This window comes from Adelges cooleyi, unplaced genomic scaffold (assembly GCF_023614345.1).
Source record: "Adelges cooleyi isolate 19-005CV unplaced genomic scaffold, UGA_ACOO_1.1 ACOO_flye_CR_arks_rails_tigmint_CR_PRNA_376, whole genome shotgun sequence".
NCBI lineage: Eukaryota > Metazoa > Arthropoda > Insecta > Hemiptera > Adelgidae > Adelges > Adelges cooleyi.
Genome location: NW_026096053.1, coordinates 1,156,558 through 1,178,773, shown reverse-complemented (window position 1 = coordinate 1,178,773; position 22,216 = coordinate 1,156,558). Strand labels below are relative to the sequence as shown.

The window sequence follows — 22,216 nt, the reverse complement described above, 5'->3', positions numbered from 1 at the left end:
TTTTATGTTCTATTGTTTCTTATGACTATATTCATCAAACTTAAACAATACAATAACAGTATTAAATAACAAATAAGGCTAATATTGTTAATTGTTCGTAAGTATTGAGATTCAATTGTGTCTGCATTAGCTTTTTTAAAGCAATAACAAGAAAAACAAATAAAAAGTTATACACATGAGAAGCCAATAATGCTTAAATGATAATTTTGGGTATGTATCGTGTTTGATCAGATATATTTTGTATATTTAAATTAACGTATGGTGTATGTATTTTCGGAGTAGCCGGAAATCTGGTACCGGCCACATCAATTTCATATTTTGCTGTCGGAGACAAGATATAATCATTAGTTATGATCATACTGTTTCTGTTACGGTTATCGGTAAATGGTCGTTGTACGTATCCCAAACAGACTAATTTGCCCATGGTAAAGCCGTACCTGAAATTAATTTAAAATACAATTATAATATGTATTATGATAACTATAAATTATTGGGGCCAATAAAAAACTTTTAAAGTATTTGAGTTTATGAAACACAATATTAAAAAATCTAAATTCATATGCTAAATTTATTATTTATAAATTATCTTGAGAAAAGTCGACACTTGATCAAAACTTAATTAGATTTCATAATAAATAGATTAAATTAAATCTAGGTTTTCTTTTATTGAGGATAGTTAATAAATATATATACTTCTAACCTTTTAAAAGATAAATAGACAATTATAATCTAGAAAAAACTTAGGCAATACTTATGGTTTTGTATAGTAAAGCCTTGACAACAAAAATTATACGCTATTGAGTACTATTTTTACGGTTAAGGGATTATATAAATATATCCTTATTAGACGATTATAACTAAGAAATATTTAAAACATTTGTTTTGCAGTATTATTTATACAAAAAATTTAGTAGTTGGAATATTTACAGGAAAAAATACTAAAAAAATTAAAGTTAAGATAATGATAATATATAAAATTTTAGAAAAATATTTATATTTAAAATAATATAAAAAACAATTATTTAATCTTGTTTTTTTCAATACTAAAATTCTAGATTTGAACACTGATCATTTCTTGTACAATTATATTGTATATATATATTTTTAAAAGCGTGTATATGTGTTTTTCAACTCACCCGGCTGAAGTAATTCTGCCAACATACTGACCATTTCTATAAATCGGTTCTAAGCCCCAAACCCATACGTCTTTGTCAGGATCTAAATCGTCCAAAATAAACATGACTAGTTTTTTGGTAATTCCTTGATCTTTTTGTCTTTGTAATGCAAATTTCCCAATGAAATATTCTTTCTACAAAAACATTACAAAACAAATGATAAGCCAATAAAATACAACTTATTTGATAATTTTATCTCACTAACATCTAACTTGACTACATGGTTGCAACCAGCTTCAAATGGTGTAGTGTCTCTAGTTAAATCTTCTGCCCAAAACGGTATAAATTTTTCGATTCTCATGAATCGTTGTGTTAAACTACCAACATCGCGAATCCCATAATCGAATCCAACCGCCATTAAGCGATCATAAACGTGCAGAGCGTACTCTGATGGTATATACAAACAAAATCCTGGTTCGCCGGTGTGAGTAAACGCCATCATCATAACATCTGACGCATAACCAATGTTAACTGTCTACATTTTAACATAACATTTAAACATTTTTAACAATTTTTTTTAAAAATTTTAATATATGTATGTTACCAGCTAAACAAACATGTTTTTTTCCTCTTTAAATGTACCTTAAACGTAAAAGGTTGTAAGTTAACATCGGCATCAGACAGCGATAATTCTGATATAAGAGCACCAGCTTTAGGGCCGATCACATTGACGACAGTATACATTGAAGTGATGTCTGCTAATTGAATTGATTCGTCTTTAGGTAAATGATCTTTTAGCCAATCTAGGACTCTCGTTTGTTGGCTCGTAGGCGACACCATTAAATAACTAAGGAATAATATTTGATTAAAAAAACAAAATTAAGATTTTTAAATTTCAGATTTGTTTACCGATTTTCTCTTTCGCGAACTAATAAACAGTCGTTTTCATAGCCGCCTCTTTCATTCAACATTCCTGTATGAACGATTCCACCAACAGGTATGTTTACATCGTTTGTACATAAATTCTGAAGCCACTCGACTACACCATTGCACTGAGACTTAAACAAAAAAATTTCAGTTTACAATTTACACACATTACAGATTTTTTAATGGTGTTTATGGAACGGTAGTTCTAAAAAAAATAATAGGTTAAGACTATGTTAAATTTTTATTTAATTTACCTCCGTTTCAGTTGTTATATCTCCACTCTATCCACATTGTGTTAGTTTGTAATCAGTTTTAACAAATTATTAATATTAGTAAAAAAAATAAATAATATTTCACACAAATAGAATGTTAGTTTAATAAAAATTAAGTTATAATTTAGCTTTAGATTTTAAACAGGAATAGTGTTACCAAATTCATGGAACATACTTGTATTTTCATTTTTGAAAATGAAGACATATCGATAATACCGACCGATTCTCTACAAGCGTGATATTCTTCCAGCATAAATTGGAAAAATGCAGGTTTGTAAAATGTACCTAAAGGCATTTCTGGTGGTGTCCCTTTTCCTTTAATCAATAAAAAAAATGTGCACATGTATCTTTTTCTACTTGGCATTTAAATTATTATAATCACCATTATACGTTGAATCAAAATATAAAGGACGTTCATATCCCATTCGAGTGCCGAAAACTGCACCTCGCTTTTCCAATACACTAAATAATGGTGAACAGCGCAATTTTCTAGCGTTCTTATACTCAAATTGATGAGGATACGGTATAGCATAATGCCTTTAAAATAATTTTAAGGATCCAATATATATATTTTCATACATAATAATATGTATTTATTTATTTATCTCTCAATAATTTATAAACTTTGTTACTACTTTAAACCTAACCAGTCTTTACCTGCCAACAACTTCTTTGGTTCGTTCTTGTAAGTACATTCTGTTATTATGTAAATCTAAAAACCGTTGTACATCAAAAGCCATGTGCTCTTGTGTGGGTCTTCCTTCAATAATCCAATCGGCCATCGCTTTGCCTATTCCTCCAGCTCCTTGCAATGGATTTCCGTTCATTCCGACTGCCACAAAATAATTATCCACCTGCACATCCCATGTTGTACTTTAAATGCATTTAATTACATTACAGTAATTAGAAACCAAATTGTTTTTTAATATTACGCACATAAGGATCCAAATAAAGTTTCAGACAAACATCACATTTTACTTAAACTTTTTCTAAAATATCCATCAACAAAATCCATTTGTTCCCCAATAAGGAAAAACTCAATCAAAAATATCATTTTTTTCATAGAAAGTAAAATGTGAATTTTGCCAAACCATTGATGACAATATAAAATCATTACTTCAGGGGTTTCTCCTAAAATCCACTTGCCATTAGGTGTAAAAGTGTCTGGAGAATTGGACAACATTGGATAAACTACGTCTTTAAGAATTGGAAGTCTAGATGTAGCCTTTTCCCAATACGGCACTAAACAAAATTGAATGTAGAATTATTATATAAATTTTAATCAACAATTTATTTACTTATTTTTTTATCTTACTGAAATGTTTCCAGTCTTGGGGCATATCTTTTTTCCAATCCGAAGGTATAATTCTCATGTTGAGGAACGCTGGTTTTGCGACTTTCTCAAAACCTCCAATTAGAAAACCAGAGTTATACTCTCGGGCATATATATGGGAATCAAAATCTCTTATACACGGTAAGTTAACATTTACACCGGGTATCGGACTAGTCGTCACATAAAAGTGTTCAGCCGGGTACACGGGTACTCTAACTCTAGGTGAACACAAATTTCCTACTTCTCTGGCCCACTAAAAAAAAATATATATATAGTGTTAAATTCAGTAGAACAAGAAAAATCTATTACATTGATAAATATATTAGGCTTAAAAAAAAAAATAATATGACTTACCATTCCTGCACAGTTAACAAAATATTCACAATAAATAAATCCTCTGCTAGTATCTACTCCTTTAATCCGATCCTCTTCCGTAACAACTTTCTGCACTCGACAATTGGTAACATAGAGGGCACCCCCTTCACTAGCTAATTTTGCTAACGATTTGCATATAGCTTGTGGATTTGCAACGCCATCTTCAGGAACCCAAACTCCACCTTCAAGATCATCTGTATTGAGAAATGGATGCAGTCTTTTTAATTCGTTTTTTCCCAACATCTAAATTATAAAAATAATTTGACGTTTGAAACTAGAAAGCAAATATTATTTTTTTGCTTATAATTGTACTTCACAGTGTAATCCAGTCGGGGAACTGTAAGCTATTCTTCGTTTTAATGCAATCATTCTGTCTTTAGTTTGAGCTAAATTCAAACTGCCACATTGCTTTAAACCTAAATAATTTTTAAGAAAAACTTAAATAAACACCGACATATTGTGGTTACCAAAGAACAACTACCTAAGTGCAAATGGGGTTATTGCGGTTTTGGAATCAGAAAAAATTAATTTTTAAATTTGATAAATAAGATTGCATAGAGTGAATGAATTATTTGTCAGAATTATGTTTTTATTTTGTACACATTAAATATTTAAGAAAGGTATTTTTTCCATTTTTCTCCTGTAAAATTAGACTTTTTGCAGTTAAGTTGCTGTTCTTTTGAAGCTGCTATAAAGGTAAAATAGTAATTCTATGTTCAACAAACCAATATCATAGCCTTTGGCTTCCAACTGTCTATACAATTTAATACTATACATTATCATGTTACGCTCTGCTATTGGCTTAAATAAACCCAATGTTCCAGAACCAAAATGTGATGTTCCTCCACAAGGCCTAAATGACACACAGCGTACACATTAATTTATGCTCGTCAAATTTTAATCAACAGTCATCGTACTTTCCCTGATCGATAAGTACAATGTCGGACCAGCCATTTTCGACTAAATGATATGCCAAAGAATTGGCTACTAATCCAGTACCACATATTACAACTTGTGCTTGGGTAGGAAGAACAGAATCATAAGATAGTTTAGAATACTCTCGGGTACAGCCACTATTGCACAAAACAGTTATTGCCGGTGACCGAATCAACTTTTTTAAATACAGTCTCTTTTGCCATTTCGTTAGAAGCATTTTTATTATCATTCCATTTGTCCCCTGACCTATGGACAAACATTATATTTTAATAAAACGATTTATCACACAACGGTAATGAGGAACACAGTCTTACGTTGGACAGGCAAAAGAAAAAATTCTATACGTCGCTCCTCAACTAAAAATGAATAATAATAATACTCTAAATTCAATTTTCGGTTAATATTGCTATCTTTCTATTCGATTTTAGTCTTTAGAATAACATATTATGAAAATCATTGAACATTTTTATTTTTGTCTTGTAATTTGTGATAAGAAAACTGTTAACAGTTTGTTATCGATAATGTTGATAGATAAATTTTATCAAAGTTGGTAAAAATGTCCCTCTATAATCATAGGTACAGTCACTAAAATTCACTTGTCTTGAGCACGGCAACAGTTGGTAGCAATAGTAAGATATCACGTTACATTATCAGCAAGTGATACGCTAAAAATTTGATTTTCCGAAATGTTCGTTAAAAAAATACAGCAATAAAAAATTCCACGTACGAGGAATACCGAATTCACCTTTTGCCTGCTCAAGTCTCAACCTACAACTTACAATCATACAATCTTGCAAGTGTATTATTTTTTACCAAAACTATTGTAGATTGTTAGGTTTATGTATTATTAACTTCATTTCTTATTTAATAATTAAAAAATAAATAATATGAAGAATACTTTGCACGTAGAAGTTTTATTGAAAACAGAAACGTAAGTACTAAAGTATAATAAAAACTATACTATAGATATCAAATGGTTTTAAAATTAAGATAAAAATAAAGTATATTTTAATTTTAATTTGTGTTATTATGAATATTTTTTTTATTATTGTAGATCTGCAAATATTGCAAACTTAGAGGTAGCGGTTTTATTAGAATTAAGAAATATTAAACCCATTATACCAGAAACTATTCATAATACATTTAGCAGTGCAGAACTGACGCATTTTGTTAAACAAATACAAGTTTGTGAAATTGAAAATGCTTTAGATGATGAAAACCAGTCTTTTTTTAATGAGGTAATAGTCAAGTTATTGTAAAAAAAAGTTATAATGTTGATTTGTGTAATAATTTTAACTCATTATTAATATAATTTTAGACTGAAAATCAAATATTAGATCTTGATACATACACAATTAAAGTGTATTTCTTCAAATTAGATGACAGTGGTTTGGCAGATGATGCAACTAGTGAAGATAATACATGCAAAATGAGACGATGTATATTACCTAATGTCGATTTTTGTGGTATTTGGGATTCATTAATATTTCAAGAACCAGTAAAGGAAATTGTATGTTTATCATATTATTACTTATAAAAAGTGACACTAAAGTAGTTTTTGTTTTTATTGTTATAGCTCATGCATTATGCATTAACTGGAATGAATTTCGCACGGCACAATGTCGACACGAATATCATTAGCTATAATCGTCTTATTTTGCTTCATGGACCACCAGGTACTGGTAAGACATCGATATGTAAGGCACTTGCTCAAAAGTTATCAATACGGTTAAGTAAACATTACAAGTTTTTTGAATTTATTGAAATTAACAGTCATAACTTGTTGTCAAAATATTTTTCGGAGGTAATTAAATCGTAAATCAAATTATGCATAAAAAATAATATGTATTAACCACAAAAATTATATTTTAGAGTGGTACATTAGTAATGTCAATGTTTCAAAAAATTAGAGAAGTATTGGAATATGGTGATTCGCTAGTGTTTATATTAATCGACGAAGTCGAAAGTTTAACACGTGCTAGAGAATCTGTTCTATCAGGTACAGAACCGTCGGATTCAATCCGGGTGGTAAATGCTGTTCTCACTCAATTGGATAATCTTAGAAAGTAAATACATTTAATGAGATATTTTTATTAATTATTTATGATGTACTTAAATAGTTTTAAAATAATTTATATACGACGTGATTCATTATGGTTAAGACACTCATTTTCTCTTAAATAAATTACAATTAAATTATTATATAAAATATAAAAATATTTTATAGTATTTTTTTTTTTTTTTTTTTTGAGACATAATATTCTTTATTTTTTTCCAGAGCACTATCCAACTTTTAAAACTTAAATGGTAACATGTATGTTTAATTCAATTTTTAAACTAGGAATATTGAACTGAGATTTTTTACTGGTCGATAACCAATTTTGAATAAATACTTTTTAAGTTACAGAAGTTTAAAATTTAGGCTGTATTACTCCACCTCCCATTTAAAATTTAAAAATTTAATAACTATACAAGTAGATATTCTAATTATATAAGTTTAAAAAGTTGATAGACCTTTGTAAAATACCAATAAAGGTAAATATTTAGTCATTTTATATTATTGTAAAATAACATAAGCAGAAATATTTTCAAAAAGAAAAACTACAAAAATTCCAGTTTTTTTAAGAAAAAGTGAGTGTCTTATCCTTAATGAATCAACCTTCATATTTTATATGTAAACTTAAATGTATTCAAACTTGACCAGTTTAATTTATGTATGTTATATATAGGTATTCAAATGTTATATTTTTAACAACTTCTAATGTAACTGAAGCAATTGATACGGCATTTACTGATAGAGCCGATATAAAAATGCTCATAAATCCACCTCAAGAATTGGCAATATACACAATATTTAAAGCAGCCATAGATGAACTTATACGGGTAAATTAAATTATATCTAATACTTTGTTATAATATTTTTATACAACATTTTAAAACAATTTTAACAGGTAGAATTAATAGTTAACGTAAACGAAAGTGATAAATTTGATCGACTTCCAGTTGGTAAAGAATTTACGAATAGTGCAACGCAACAACTATTTGAAATTTCCAAGTAAAAAAAAACACTTTTATTTAAAATTAATAGTTAAAAAATTGGAATTTATAATTACATATTTGTTTTTACTGTGTTTTAGAGAAAGCGTTGGTTTAAGTGGTCGTGTTCTAAAAAAGCTGACTTTCATAGCGCATTCTATTTATATTAGAGCACCTCAATGCAACGGCATTGATGAATTTTTATCAGCTTTGTTAAAGGCGGTCAGATATCAAAAAAGACAAGACGATAGTATTAATAAAGTTAAATAACTTTACTAGTCTGTCATGATATATTTTTAATTTTTTTGTATTAAAACATAATATATATTTATAAATTATTTTCTTATAACAAAAAATTAGATTTATTTTAATTCACTGCCAATCAAAAAGTATAATCGTTGTGTAAATAAAATAAAATCTAAAAAACATTTCATTCGAGTGTTAATAAAAATCATTCATCATTATTTCAGATAATTAGTTTTTTTTTTTGTAAAGTACTATTGTCAAGTGGTGACATTGACAACATGAAGGTACAAGGAAATATACAAAATTGATCTGAGTAAATATGATCAAAGTATGTTTTTCTTCCTTATGAATAATACACTTAGCTTAAGTGGTGAATGTTGAAAAACTTCTGGTTTAACGAATAATGAATTGGCCAAACGTATAGATTTATTGTAATAATAATCATAAGTTAACAAGGTAGGTACATGGTTATAGTATAATTAATATCTACAAAGATAAAAATAAATAATAACACTTTCAAAATAAATAAAACAATATAATAGGTATTTTAGATTACAAAACTACAGATGGCACAACCTAAATTCTAATCTCGACGATAAATACACCTTGATGAGGCTACATTTACAATAATAAATAACAACTACAATATTATACTAAAAATAACTATAATAATAACTATACATTTTTGTTAAGGTGAGAAACGAAACAAAAAGAGAAAGAAAAACACATTTTCCAAGTCGTAGCTATGCTATGCGTACTTTTAAGTCCTCTTTTTGTTTCGTTTTCGGGAATCCTTTTAAATGTAGAAATATATAAAAATATTATTTTACACCGCCAAATATCCTTTGATCGTTGATCGTCAAATTACTTTTATCAAATACGTGTCGCTATAGTTAAATTTAGGTAGTAAGTAAAAATAAAATTTAGGTTTCTGATAATTCTGAGTGGCCGTGCCCGACAAATGAAATATGGGTTGCGGGTTTGAAAAAGAACTAAAGGAGAAGAAAGTCAGCATTAGTAATTTTGTCTAGCTTTTTGGTCAAAAATTCCATCTAAATGGCATTTACTCATTGAAAAATGCGTATAAGTTTAAAAAAAATACTGTGAAGGTCGTGCAAATTAATGTGTAAAAAAATTGACATGGTCGAAATTTGAAACCCCCTTTTTTTCTTAAATGTTCCCTATATAAAAAACTCCTTAAAACCCGTTCGCTTTCAATCTCCTTGATATCAATAAACATTTAAAAAAAATTCTTGTACGGGTAAATTTTCGTTGTAGAGTGAAAAACATTTAGAAATACAATTCTGTGGTTGTCTGATTCCAAAAGAAATACTGTGAATTACAAACAAAAACCTCAATATAGTGTTAACTCAATGTGTTCGATGCCGTAAATTTTCGTGAACATTACTCTTTAGCCGATTGTTGAAAAACAAAACGGGCTGTATACGAAGAAGACTGCGGATAATATTTCAATGGCCGTTTTCCCGCAGACCATAAGTAGGTAATATTATGTGGTAATATAAATATAATATAATATTATTATACTCGCATTTACGGCTAAACGCAACCAGGATAGTTGATATATAAAAAAATAGTAGTTAAATATAGGTGCAATAGTGCCTATAATAATAATATTATGTTGTGTCGCAGCAGCAGTAGCTATACATAAAGTTACACCTATTATAACAACCGGAAAACTGTCGGGAGGTCCGGCGATTACATACCTATACGTTTTTTGTCGGCCACGCACGATTTGGTATGAGAGGAAAAGAAACAAAAAGAGCTATAGATTTAAAAAAAAGAAAATAATAATAATACACTTATAAAGCCAAGAAGACGACACGCGACATTTTGTCCGCCCCGACCATAAACGATAAATTCGTCGACAGTTTAATATAATATATATTATATATATATATAAATGATTGGAACGATCCTTATAGCGGATATTCGGGTCACATGGCAACCGGTGCTGGAGCCAACGTCACTTTTGATGAACCGCTCGCCGCCTCCTTCCGGTCGTCGGCCGATAATATATCGTTGGTCAGGTCTTCGCCGTCGTCGGCGTCGACCGTTTCCACCGATTCTTCGTCTTCGTCCGGTGGCCAATCTTGGTTTTTACTATGTGAAAAACAAAAAAAAAAAATATATATATATAAAATAAATTAAGCAATTAAACGTCGGTCACGGTTAGAGCATCGATCAGTACTCGATCGAATTGTGCATTACGGAAACCGACGACGAGGCGGCCGGATCTTCTAGACAGTAGGTACCTAATATTGCCATCGGCGTTATGCGGAAAACGACCGTCCGGCCAAAATCTCTGTTTTTAGAAATAATTTGATGTTGAAAAAATAATAATAATGTTTTAAAAAATTGTAAAATTTTACATTGACACAATGGACATTTGGCATAACGAGCATAACGTAGTTGAAACATATTATGTATGTAATCGCAGTAATGGCTATTAGCCATTCTGTTATTAAAAGAAGAAACGAACGACTCTTTATTCCGGGCAAAATTCACATTTTAATCAAACAAAACATGTTTTTTTTTCTAAAATTAAATAATATGTTTATCTGAATAGGATCATCATTTAACTCATTAAAAAAAAAAAAGGATTAAGACAAACTTTTTTTAACCGAGTTATTCTCACCGTAACAAATAAAATCTATTGGTTCCCATAAAAAAAATTGAACAAATCGATGGCGATCTTATAATTGCATAATTGCCAAACGTCTTACTCAAACCGAGAGCCAAAAAGATTCAAATAAAAATCTCAAAGAATTAGACTTTTTTACTTATTTAAAACCTATTTACAGGGCTCCAGCATAAAAATACTCCAAACCCTTATTTAAAAGACCACTCTAATGTTTATATTATGAATAATATTATATTGTCAAGGTACTATTTCACGTTAATCCTCACCTTAATTTCTTAAGTTAATAATTCCCTTTTAGATGTTAATTTATCAACAGAACTTTATGCGAATACATGTTTTGAGGTCCTTATGTTTATTATTACAACGGTGGGGAGGAGGCTGTTTAGACACGGCGGATAAATTTTATAAAATCACTATATATATTTTTTTAGGAGTTATTATTTTTTTATATATATATATATATATATATATATATCGAATTTAAAGACTGAAGAGTGGGGATTTAAGTATATCGCATACGACGGTCAGTAATTGGCGCAGTATAATCATTTTTACAATTTTGTAAAAAAAAAAGGTATTTTGAAAATTAGTAGTTTATATATATATATTTTTTTTTTATCGATAACGCCTATATCTAGTATCTTATTGGCAGTGGGTCAAATGACTGTTATCCCACTATATATAATATGATTGTCATATAGGTGCGATGTATATTATGTCAATCAAATATCAACGCTGAATGTATTTCGAACATAGATGTGTGACAGTCCAATTTCACAAAAGATTCCGCATCAATGGAGGTAGACATAAAAAAACATGATACTTTATTTTTTTGGCCCTTCGATAAAAAACATTGCGAAAAATTAATATGAGATATTGCGAAAATAACACTGAACACTGGTGGGTATAATATGACCATTATTATTTTTTTTTTTTCAGTAAAATTGGTCTTGAAAAATAATGATGAATCTGTAAAATAATATCGTTTGTTTGAAATTTTCTGCAAACCAGAATTAATATATGCACATTTGTAATGATTATTAAAATATTAATTTTTGGGTTTTTTTAAGAAATCGGTTTGCAAAACTCTTGCATATTATTTGCAGTGAAATTTATACATTGGTGTTACATAAAACTAATATTGTGATGTTTGTTTGAAAAATGAGTTCGTCTGTTGTTGCCGAGCCTATTACTTTCTCGCGTCGGGGTGTCATGTGTCGTCAATTGATTTTCAACGGAATGCCAAATGTGTGAAATTAGCTTATATTTTAATTTTTCTATTCAACGAGTAGCTCGCACGTGACCACATTAGCAACAGACGATGGTCTGGTGGAGCCACATACAGCAACGTACAGGTAAGACTTTTATTCTACACAGTGATTTTGATTGATAAATAATTTGTAATTTCATTTTAAAATTTTAACCCATGTTTACTATTTGTAAGTCTGATTGAACACCGGCTTAAAGGGTATTTTTTTAGGAATTTGAACTTACGAATAATTGTGATTATTTGTAAACAGCGATTTTGGACATTCTTTGAAGTAAGGGTAACATTCTTTGCTGTGTTTGCCCACCGTTTCGGCGGTCACGTAGTCCTTCATTAAATCGGCATACGACGATCTGCTAGCCCTGTAAAATAATAATAATAGTAATTATCTATAGGACACATGCAGCATCGTATTTCTCTCTAGCGAATCTGCACAGTATCAAATAACCCTACACACTCACGCACAGTATCAATATTTGTATTATTATTTTCTTTGTATTTTATTATACAACCGACGACGTATATGTAATAGTAATTGGTACATGAAGAATGCCTTTGTCGACCTGAGTATAGGTTTGATAAACCAATAAATGTAACAATCCTAGTCTCTATGTTTGTAGTATTGATTAAAAAAATACATATATTACGCATATACTATATGTAATTGTGTTTATAAACATTAAACTATAATAATTAAAGTTACTGTTAAAAAGCTGATTTTTTTGTTTTTGTGTCCGAAAAATACTATCATTTTGTTGGATCAATCTATTTGGGTGGTTATTAATCGATAAAATTAGATAACTATGAATTTTGATCTTTGCAAACAACAGTCAATCGATTAACACTAATGGCATGCTACTGTTTTATTTTGGTTTGTTGAAAGCGGAAAGCACTTTCTATGCTTCTAGGCTACGAAACCCAGGAACAGAAAAATATAAAATAAGCATACAAATAAGATTTAACCAAATGTCGTAAGAGAAATATTCATGTAGGGATTATGTTCAAATAACTAAAAAAGTATACATATGACACAAATCTTATTTAGTTTTATTTTCATGTAGAGTACAAAAAGGGAATGATTTATAAGAGATAAAAAATAAGTATATATGTATGTATAGGAAAGGATTCCTAAAAAAGAGTTATAATTTATAACTTATAATAACGAACAAAAACATAATAGTATTATGTATTTTGTCTTCAAATTGTATCTATTAGACAACAACTAAAAGTGGTTTGCATTTAGTGGTAGAGGCGAACAATGACGTGATCGATTTTTGATTTGTGTAGTAAATTATCTGACCGGATCGAAGGTCTAAATCGGTTCACGATTGGAAACTAACATACCGATGAAATGGTGTGAAGTTTTTGATTGTACCGTATATTACCTAACTTCGGTGGTGTTAAATTTAAATGCCATTTACAAACATTACTCAGCATAAATGACTTACTTGCCTAACAGTGAGTGAATACGGCCGATCATCCGCGTGAACAAAGTCGTTCTGTACTCTTATTTTCCGAATTTCCTAAACCTAATAAATTATATCAATTTCAATGTTCATCTTTTATTTTTATATCATAATTCTTAGGTACGGTCGTGGTAACAGACAAATAATAATTGCAATATCGGAAATGAAGAAATTAATCGTCACAGTCACTAATATATAAACCATTCGGTTGTACATTTATTTTGAAGACTATTGACTACTAGTTAGTTCCAATAAACAACTCAGCAATCTAGATTTGGAATCTAAGTTCATGAAAATACATTTTACTTTTTTTTTCCCTGTACCCTTTCATGTAAATCAATAACCATTTCGAGATAGTGGACTTTACAGATCTTCGTAATAGAAATGTAAAAATATACAAATTCTATATACCTAATACAATCAAGAAAAACATTTAAAACGAAATTTTTTGCACCATTACATTACTGTATATTGCCTACTATTTATGTTTGCGTTAAGTCGCGGGGTGACTTTAATTATAGTTATAATAATTAGTTATAGTTATAGTATGCGGCCAGGTAGTATTGTGTGCTTAATAGCTATAGATGGGATTTATGATTTCTTAGGAATTATTGCTGCAAGGCACACAACAGCTATAGTGGTATAACCATATACATATAGGTACGTTAGACATAGGTACACACATAGACGGCGTTTCCGGTTTGGTACACGAGTTACAATAAATATTGCAAAACTCGACGACATGAAAAATAAGTACGCAAAGGTTATGACCCAATGACCTGTTAATTACACAATTATAATATTATTTTGGACCGTTTATAGCTACAGATTTTTTTTTCACTAACATTGTATAACATATTATAATCTATTATTATGAAATATTTTTCATAAAATCAGTAATGCTTTATTTATTCCATAGTAGTTAATAGTTACGCTTCGCTTTGCTATCTTGTAAAAATTGTATTTTATTCACTTCTTGTCGTCGTTCGAGATGAGTAAAATATAATATTATTATGGTTAAATGTAATATACTAACGTTAGGAACAACTGAAGAAATTCGCCGACGAATCCAAACTTGTGGATGGCCTGATGACCGTGAACTTCACATATGGCTCGAAGCAAACAAGCCTTACCGTCCATTCCGAAGTTGGTCAGCAAGTCTTCCACGACGGTATACAACAGTGCTCTGGAAATATACAATTCATTGGTACACTATGCCCTTTATATTAATTATTGCAGCCCCATGAAACAGGAAACTTACAATTTACGTTGTTAATAATATTGTTTATTTTTTAATTAACATTTGTATTGCAGATTCGTACGTATAATATTATTTTAGCAGTCTTTGTTTTTTTTCTTTCCCATTGCAAAATAATTACAATTCCACCAGCGACTTGGGCTTGGGCTATTATTCATTATATCAAGGGCAACGCATAATTTTCAGCTGCCAAGATGTTATATTATGATGTCTTAACATGTTAGACCAAGTATCCACGCAAAACAGGTTAGATTATTATACATGTATGATATTGCCGCTGTGTAGAATATTAATTTTTGGACATCTTAAAAAATATCAAACCGTTAATGCTAAAAGTCGGGTATACCAATACCATAATCAATTTGTGGCGAATTTATCAGGTAAAAAATATCGTGTGAACTATAGTCTATACAAACTTATAATATTAATATACGAGTGAAGAAGTATTTTGAACCCGTGAGATAAAAATTTCAACATTATTAAAGTCGTGTTAAAAACAAAAAAAAAATCCATAAGAAAACGAACTAACGCGAATTTGCAGAAAACAACAGCAAACAAAGAACACAAACACTCCGATTTGGACGATCAAACGTACAGTATCACCTAGCATAGAGTTACCAAATTTCAGTATTATATTATTTACCGGAGCAAAGATAGCAAACAAACACGCACCGAACTGAAGAATACATATAAAACTCAATGTATTCAGTTCGGTGGGAACGCGATATGTTTGTAAGACCAAACAGCGGCGAATATTTGAAAATAAAATTAATAAGGTTTTTAAACTGTTGTTTTAAGAGTTAAAATTTGACTAAAACTATAGTTTATGCGCACATTAAAAATGTCAGCTTTGGGTTGCCCCTCTAAACGGTTAATGCCCACGTACAAAAAAAAAAAATAGCACAAGGAACGATTAAAACGCATACCTTTCTCCTCCTTGGAAGTACGAATGTATTGGCTTGGGTAACGTGGGCACGGATCTGGTAGATCTTCGGCCGTCCATAAGCTGAGCCACATAGTCGGCCAGCACAGAACCGGCCTGTCTGCCCATACTTCTGGCTAGCAATGGCGGAAAAGCGCCGAACGGATTCTGGTTGTCGGTTAATCCTAGCGCGTCAAAGTCGACTGAAAAATAATAATATATATAAACATAGGTATATTATGCACCGTACATTACTATTAGGTATACAGATACCGCAATATCAACACACCGCCGGGAGGTCTCTTTCTTAACCGCACGTTGTAATGTTAGCTAGACGGATTTAAACAGTATAGTGTCATAAGCATGCGGTTAACATAATATTTATTAGACTGGACGTGCAATAAAACAGAGTTTTATTGTATTTTGCATTTTTCGAAAAGTTATTATTGGCTATTAATTATAGGCTAAGTACAACGTGCACGACTGACATCTGGTTGTATACGATTGGAAATTTAGACTTTGTGCACGTATTAAAAACGTTAAAACTGAAAGAGTTTTAATAATTTAAAGTTATACTTTTATTCGATGAAGATAAAGGATTGGAAATGTAACTTCCGTAGCACGGCTTAATATTGTGCAAGTGATTAGGGGCGTTAAAGAAAATGTAGCTAGTAAAATCAATTATTGTTGAAAACGTTGTTTTAGATCACATGGAGTCTGGAGATATGCAAGTATACAGGCGCGTGCCTTCTTCGCACAGTTTTGGCTTGTGCAAAACGAGACAACTGAAAATGGCGTATCTATATAGAAATCATGTGATTGAAAATTGAAATGAACTTATTTACGCTTTAAGCTTATTTTATGATATCTTATAATTTTATCTAATCTTATGATTAGATAAAATTATGGTAATGACATAGCAGACTATAGAAAACAGACTAAAATTGTTTGAGTATGCTAAACAGTAAACACAGTAAATGAAAATATTATATACAATCAAAATAAAGTCGGTTAAAACAAGAGGCATTCCAAATTACAAATGGGTTTATATATTAATCTTTCACATCACAACTACTTAACATGAAACTGTATCGATTTTTCAAACTAATAATAGGTGTTAAAGTACTGACAAATGTATGATGTATTAATGTATATTGGGTACATTATACAAACACCGCATTACTAAAATAATCACGAATTCGGTGTTTCTAACTCAACAGTATTACGGAAACTAATGGTGAAACGGCAGTTATTACAAGAACACTTGAAAGGTGTGGTGAGAGGTTATTGCTACTTACAATAGATATATGAAGATTAACGATGTAGGTGTCATAAATGTCTGCTGAACGGAAGTACAAATAATAATGACTGGCGCCATAGTAAAGAAAATGTATTAGTAGCATATTTGCTAGTTGTGGTGAAGTACCTTCACATTTAGCATTTGCACAAGAATCAAAATATTTCATCCAATTATTATATTAGTGTTAAATATGCTTTATTTTTAATGGAACACCGAGTAAGTATTATCCACAAACGGAGTTTATTATTATATATAATTTGAAAAACATAATGTTTCTACAATCTTGTTAGAACAATAATGTGCCTATGAAGGAACTAATGTTTTTAGGTAGGTATAACGCATAATTTATACAATCATATTATGATATTTTATGCCTTGAGGGATCCAACGCGCTCTTGACGTGACTTCAACGCCTCTTTTTATTTTATTTTAAGTGATTTATGTTTTTTTTTATTAATACTTATTATTATTACTAACTGTAAAATACAATATTATTATGTTAACATATAATTTAATAGTAACTCATAACTGATTATTATGTAAAAACGTGTTAGTTTTTTTATTAAAAAGAAAAAATATATTTTTTAATATTTTGGGAGTTTCTAGTAGGGACAGTATTTAGTTAATTATTTTTAAATAGTTAAAATATTCGGTTGAACACCAAACTTGGAAAAATACCCATCGGGCTCTTTTTGTTAAGTCCAGCGTATGTTTGGTATTTTTTCTAAAAGATGGGTTTTATCGGGTTTATGCATACCCTAAAAACTTAACAAGTCGAATTTTTTTTTAAAACAAGTATTTTATTAAATGGTTAGACTCAAATAGCTATAAGTATAAAACTAATATTTTAAAAATGTTAAATAATATTTTTTTGCAATAAACCGCATTAAAAAAATCGGATACCAGTTTACTATGTTTAAATAAATATTGTTTTTATATTGGAGGTTACTGAATAAATATAATTGATTTTAGAAATTGTACAAACTATTTTATAGATAATATTTCGAGTAATAATTAATGTAAATGAAAAATTCATCCGTGGCTTAGTAACTTTTTAATTGAGCGCTAGCGGTTTATTGATTTTCAGTTGGTATGCGTTTTAATTAATTTCGTAACAATTGATAAATATTTGTAAAGGGTGTATTATTTAAGTTATTTACAAAATAATATAAAAATCAATTACTAATCAATTCGTATGAATCATACCTGTATTTAATTTTATATGCAGGTATAATAATTACAGAGTGCATATTTTTGGAACGTGGTATTTAATATCTCTCGGAATTTCAGGTGATTGTACGCAAGTTTTTTGATATTAAAACTCGTTTAATATGCTCGCTTGGTGTGTTAAAGTTGCGTTGTTACATGCGTATAAAACGTAGAGGCAAAATAATGTTGTACTGACTTGTAAATGGAAGACTGATGGACATATTGGACAGGAATCCGTCAGGTGGATATCTGACGAACGGAAGAGACAGCGATGGCGTGATGGTCAGCCTTGTGCCTGGCGGTAATGCCAGTCGGCCGTCCGTGGTGATCCATAACAACCGTTTTTTTCGCGAGTGCGGTTGCTCCGATGGGTCGTCTTTGGCATCGGTCGCGTTGCTCTCAAGCCACATCAACAGTAATAACACGGCACCCAACAACGGTTTGCCTAAGTGTCTCATTCCTGGCGAAACAAACAAAAAAAAAAACCCATCGATTAGTTAATATAATAATCATGAAAAACGCATACATTTTACACTTATATAGTATTTCAACCGTTGTTCTGAATTGGCTTTAATCAACGACGATTGAGTTCAAAAATGTGTCAAAAATAATTATTGTATTTCACTTTGACTAAAAAAAAAAAAAAAAAATACTACGCGACATTTTACACTATTTGAAAAGCGAATAAATTATAATGATACATTGCTCAATACTCGAACGATACAAAGAGCAGGTACACCTAGGCAGTTTTATTACAGTGTCATTAATCCTGAAAATAAGGAAGCTGTGGTCGGCAAGTCCCGGGCTTGACTAAATTATTATTCGACTGACCCGAACAATTTATTATAATAGAAACGATACCTATTTAAATCTCGAAATAGTAATTTTTTACGTCCTAACGTACAGTCACATTGATCATAATGACCTCTGTCAAATAATCAGTTTGGAATAAGTACAATAATGTTTAAGCGTATGCACTTAAGTTAAAATTTTGTTGAAACCGTTATTGCGTTAAAATCGTGTGGATTAAACAAATTTTTAGAGTATACTTTCAAAAACGCATATACATAAACGTGAGTCCGAATTTGTCATTAAACCGGTTTCGGATAAAAATGATTGCCTTACTAAATTCCCACTAACCTAAAGACGATGAACTCGCATTTTAGAAGTTAAATATACATATTAAATAAACCAAGCGAACACCAAAAGCGGCGCCAGATATTTTTCATTGGCGAGACAAAGCAAACATTTTTTTATAATAGCACATTAAGAAATTTATATTCATAAGCCATAGGTAAGGCACTACCAAGCAAACGCAAATTTTAATGGGCTCTTGTTCCGTCGGCCTCCATCCCTCGCCCCAGCGTCACTTCCGGAAAAACGAATACATATTATATAATATGCGTAATGTATATATAAATGCACATCATATAGCAATATCTATAACGAGAAAGATGATAAAAATTTAAAACAAGATTTTCTAACAACGATATGCTCACGGATACAAACACGAATAATATACTTGTAAGAAATATCTGTGAAATGTGAATTAATCGCTGTAATATATTCTAGGAATATATTACAGCGGTTAGTTCATGTTATTTTTCAGTTTATTACTCTATTTGGCCAAAAAATCTTGTTTCTGTGTATGAAATATATGTAAACGTCAGTCGGCGCGGGTTATATTATTGTAAGTAGACTATAAAGTGTACGATTCATCCGTTATGTACAGAGATTTAACCATGTTAACAGTCAAAACGCTCTTTTAGGTTTTCAGTTTAGCTAAAATTATATATAATTAGCGTTAAAGATCACAATTTTTTTCTTTTGATGAAGAGCAAAAAAAAATTGTACAATACCGACGGTATACTCGGTATAGAGTATAATAATAGGATATCATAGCGACCGAAGTCATCAAACAGTACGATTTGGCCAATAGGTACCGACAAGCGTTTAATGTTCAAACGACTGTAGATAATTGAGAATATAAATTAATTATGGCCATTGTTGGAGAATAATATGACATGCTATAAAGCTATTGTCATATTTTAATCATTCTGTGGCCAGTGATCCTTACAAGTTACAATGTATAGGCTATATAGTTTGACCATTAGCTTGGATAATATTAATTCATAGGACACCGGTTTTGTTGTAGGTAACTTGTGTTACCGAAATTAAAGCTGTTTCTTGTTGCTGAAATAATAACTAAACGGGGTGAATCATAGTGTTTTTGGAAATTTCCGCACCTAACCAAACACGGTATTCAGTTCAAATCATTAGCAATAAACGTGTCTTCTTTGTAATGAATAGTATTGTTATTTTTTTTATTTAAATCACAATGGATTAACTTAAGTCTTAAGTTTGTTCTTAGAATTTTTACCTAGAATACAGAGAAAAATGCTCAAATCATCGAAGCTACATTTTGTTTGGGTCGAGATAATCGAGAAAGAGAATTAAGGCTTGACATACTTTAATAATCAACAGCTCAATTTAGCTAACCTTAAAGTCAAATTTGAAGTTTTATAACTATATTTAATAATGGTTTTTTGGTATCATATTTCTTAAAGACAAATTCAAGATTATTGGTGTATCGAAAATAAGTAAAAAAATAGTAAAAAATAAATATACCATTTGTCCTAATGAAAAGCAGTGGCGTATTTTCCAGGGAGGGTTCAAAATAATAAAAAACTGTATAAAAAAACAGTATTATCAAATAAATACTTGTATTTATTTTTTTATCCATTTTTTGAGGGATGGGAGTGGGTCTAGTACCCTTAGACACCTCCCTCTCCTTATGTTCGCTAGGGGGACATGTGTACTGAAGCTAGTTTCTATCAATATTTGATCAACCCGTTTCTTTATATCTTACTCTTAATCATAACATCATTCAATTTAGAGTCATCTAGTCTAGAAGAAATTAACCATTTTATTTACCGGTATTAATAATTAACAATATTTGTGTTTGTTTATTTAATGAATTTGCACCATACAATTTTTAGAGAATTACTAACCTACAAAATAATTTTTAACACACTACGTTGGTATGTTTAATATAAGACAAAAAAATCCATATTAGAATAAGATGTATTTATTTAATAGGAAATTAATTTATTCATTTATTTTTCAGTATTAAACATTCAAACTTTAATTCTGTTTTAACGGCATTCTTATGCTATTTTTAGGTCATGAAGTTTTGGTCTCTAGTAATGAATGCCAATACCGATGATAATTTAAACACCGCTATAAAAAAGTCAATGCCTGAGAGCTAATACACATTTACACGTGACGACCGCTCAAATTATTTATTTGACTGCTATCAATGGATAATAATCAATGCTTCTTCTTGTGAGGTTGTTTTATACAAATCATTTTCATCAAACGACTGGTCAATAAAAATTGTTGCTGGTAAATATTTACCATACAAGTAGGTTTTTTTTTTGTATCGTAGTAAAATGTTGTTTGAAAAAATTAATAATATGCTTAACTGATTGCGAGTAATTACAAACTATGGAACATACTCATGACAAGAATAATTCAAATTTTCGTACATTGATCTATATCAAATATTATAAATCAAACTCCAACGGGTTAAGTTTTCTTGGCAAAGACTCAAAATGGAATATATTTCAGATTATTAATACCTTTTATGTCGTTTTTAATATGTGTCATATTAATCATATTTGTCACGCACAGGAATGCTAAATATCAGACCACATTTAAATAGAAGTAAAATTAATAATAGGCGTTATCGTTATTTTTTTCTAAATTTTTTTTGGGAAAAAAATTATGTACCTACTTTTATTTTATAAGTTATGTCATACGACTAATTTTTTTTAGACGTAGTGCATAAGTGTGAATAATTTTACACTTGATTTATTAACATAAAAAAAAG

The 22,216-nt window shown here is 30.0% G+C and overlaps 3 protein-coding genes across 4 annotated transcripts in view; 1 reads left to right on the top strand and 2 right to left on the bottom strand.

Annotated features, from left to right (window-relative positions):
- Window positions 1–13: 13 nt before the first annotated feature.
- LOC126841079 (pyruvate dehydrogenase phosphatase regulatory subunit, mitochondrial-like) lies at window positions 14–5,446 on the bottom strand. 2 transcript variants are annotated; one of them, XM_050577332.1, is made up of 16 exons: window positions 5,273–5,446; window positions 4,940–5,204; window positions 4,748–4,875; window positions 4,335–4,438; window positions 4,002–4,265; window positions 3,630–3,900; window positions 3,432–3,556; window positions 2,972–3,168; window positions 2,697–2,851; window positions 2,490–2,629; window positions 2,297–2,323; window positions 2,025–2,173; window positions 1,758–1,962; window positions 1,381–1,650; window positions 1,137–1,309; window positions 14–437 (listed from the first exon to the last, which is right to left on the bottom strand). In XM_050577332.1, the coding sequence occupies exons 2-16, from the start codon at window positions 5,185–5,187 to the stop codon at window positions 194–196; spliced, it is 2,700 nt and encodes an 899-aa protein (XP_050433289.1). In that variant the 5' UTR covers window positions 5,188–5,204; window positions 5,273–5,446; the 3' UTR covers window positions 14–193. The 2 variants fall into 2 exon arrangements, with proteins under 2 accessions (XP_050433289.1, XP_050433290.1); XM_050577333.1 differs by lacking the exon at window positions 2,297–2,323 and having other exon boundaries at window positions 15–437; window positions 5,273–5,445.
- A 143-nt stretch (window positions 5,447–5,589) lies between these two features.
- On the top strand, window positions 5,590–8,393 carry LOC126841084 (pachytene checkpoint protein 2 homolog). The gene is made up of 8 exons (XM_050577338.1): window positions 5,590–5,889; window positions 6,013–6,196; window positions 6,277–6,468; window positions 6,535–6,762; window positions 6,831–7,024; window positions 7,688–7,841; window positions 7,910–8,013; window positions 8,096–8,393. Exons 1-8 carry the CDS (start codon window positions 5,846–5,848, stop codon window positions 8,262–8,264), a joined length of 1,269 nt encoding a protein of 422 aa, XP_050433295.1. The 5' UTR covers window positions 5,590–5,845; the 3' UTR covers window positions 8,265–8,393.
- Window positions 8,394–8,644: 251 nt separating this feature from the next.
- LOC126841085 (uncharacterized) overlaps window positions 8,645–22,216 on the bottom strand; it is a 29,158-nt gene continuing 15,586 nt past the window's right edge. Inside the window, exons 3-7 of the mRNA XM_050577340.1 lie at window positions 18,521–18,784; window positions 15,820–16,018; window positions 14,672–14,821; window positions 12,397–12,531; window positions 8,645–10,361 (exon numbers count right to left, since the gene is read on the bottom strand). Of these exons, the coding sequence (XP_050433297.1) occupies window positions 10,196–10,361; window positions 12,397–12,531; window positions 14,672–14,821; window positions 15,820–16,018; window positions 18,521–18,782 (912 nt within the window). The 5' untranslated portion in view covers window positions 18,783–18,784 and the 3' untranslated portion in view covers window positions 8,645–10,195. The remainder of the gene's footprint in view (window positions 10,362–12,396; window positions 12,532–14,671; window positions 14,822–15,819; window positions 16,019–18,520; window positions 18,785–22,216) is intronic.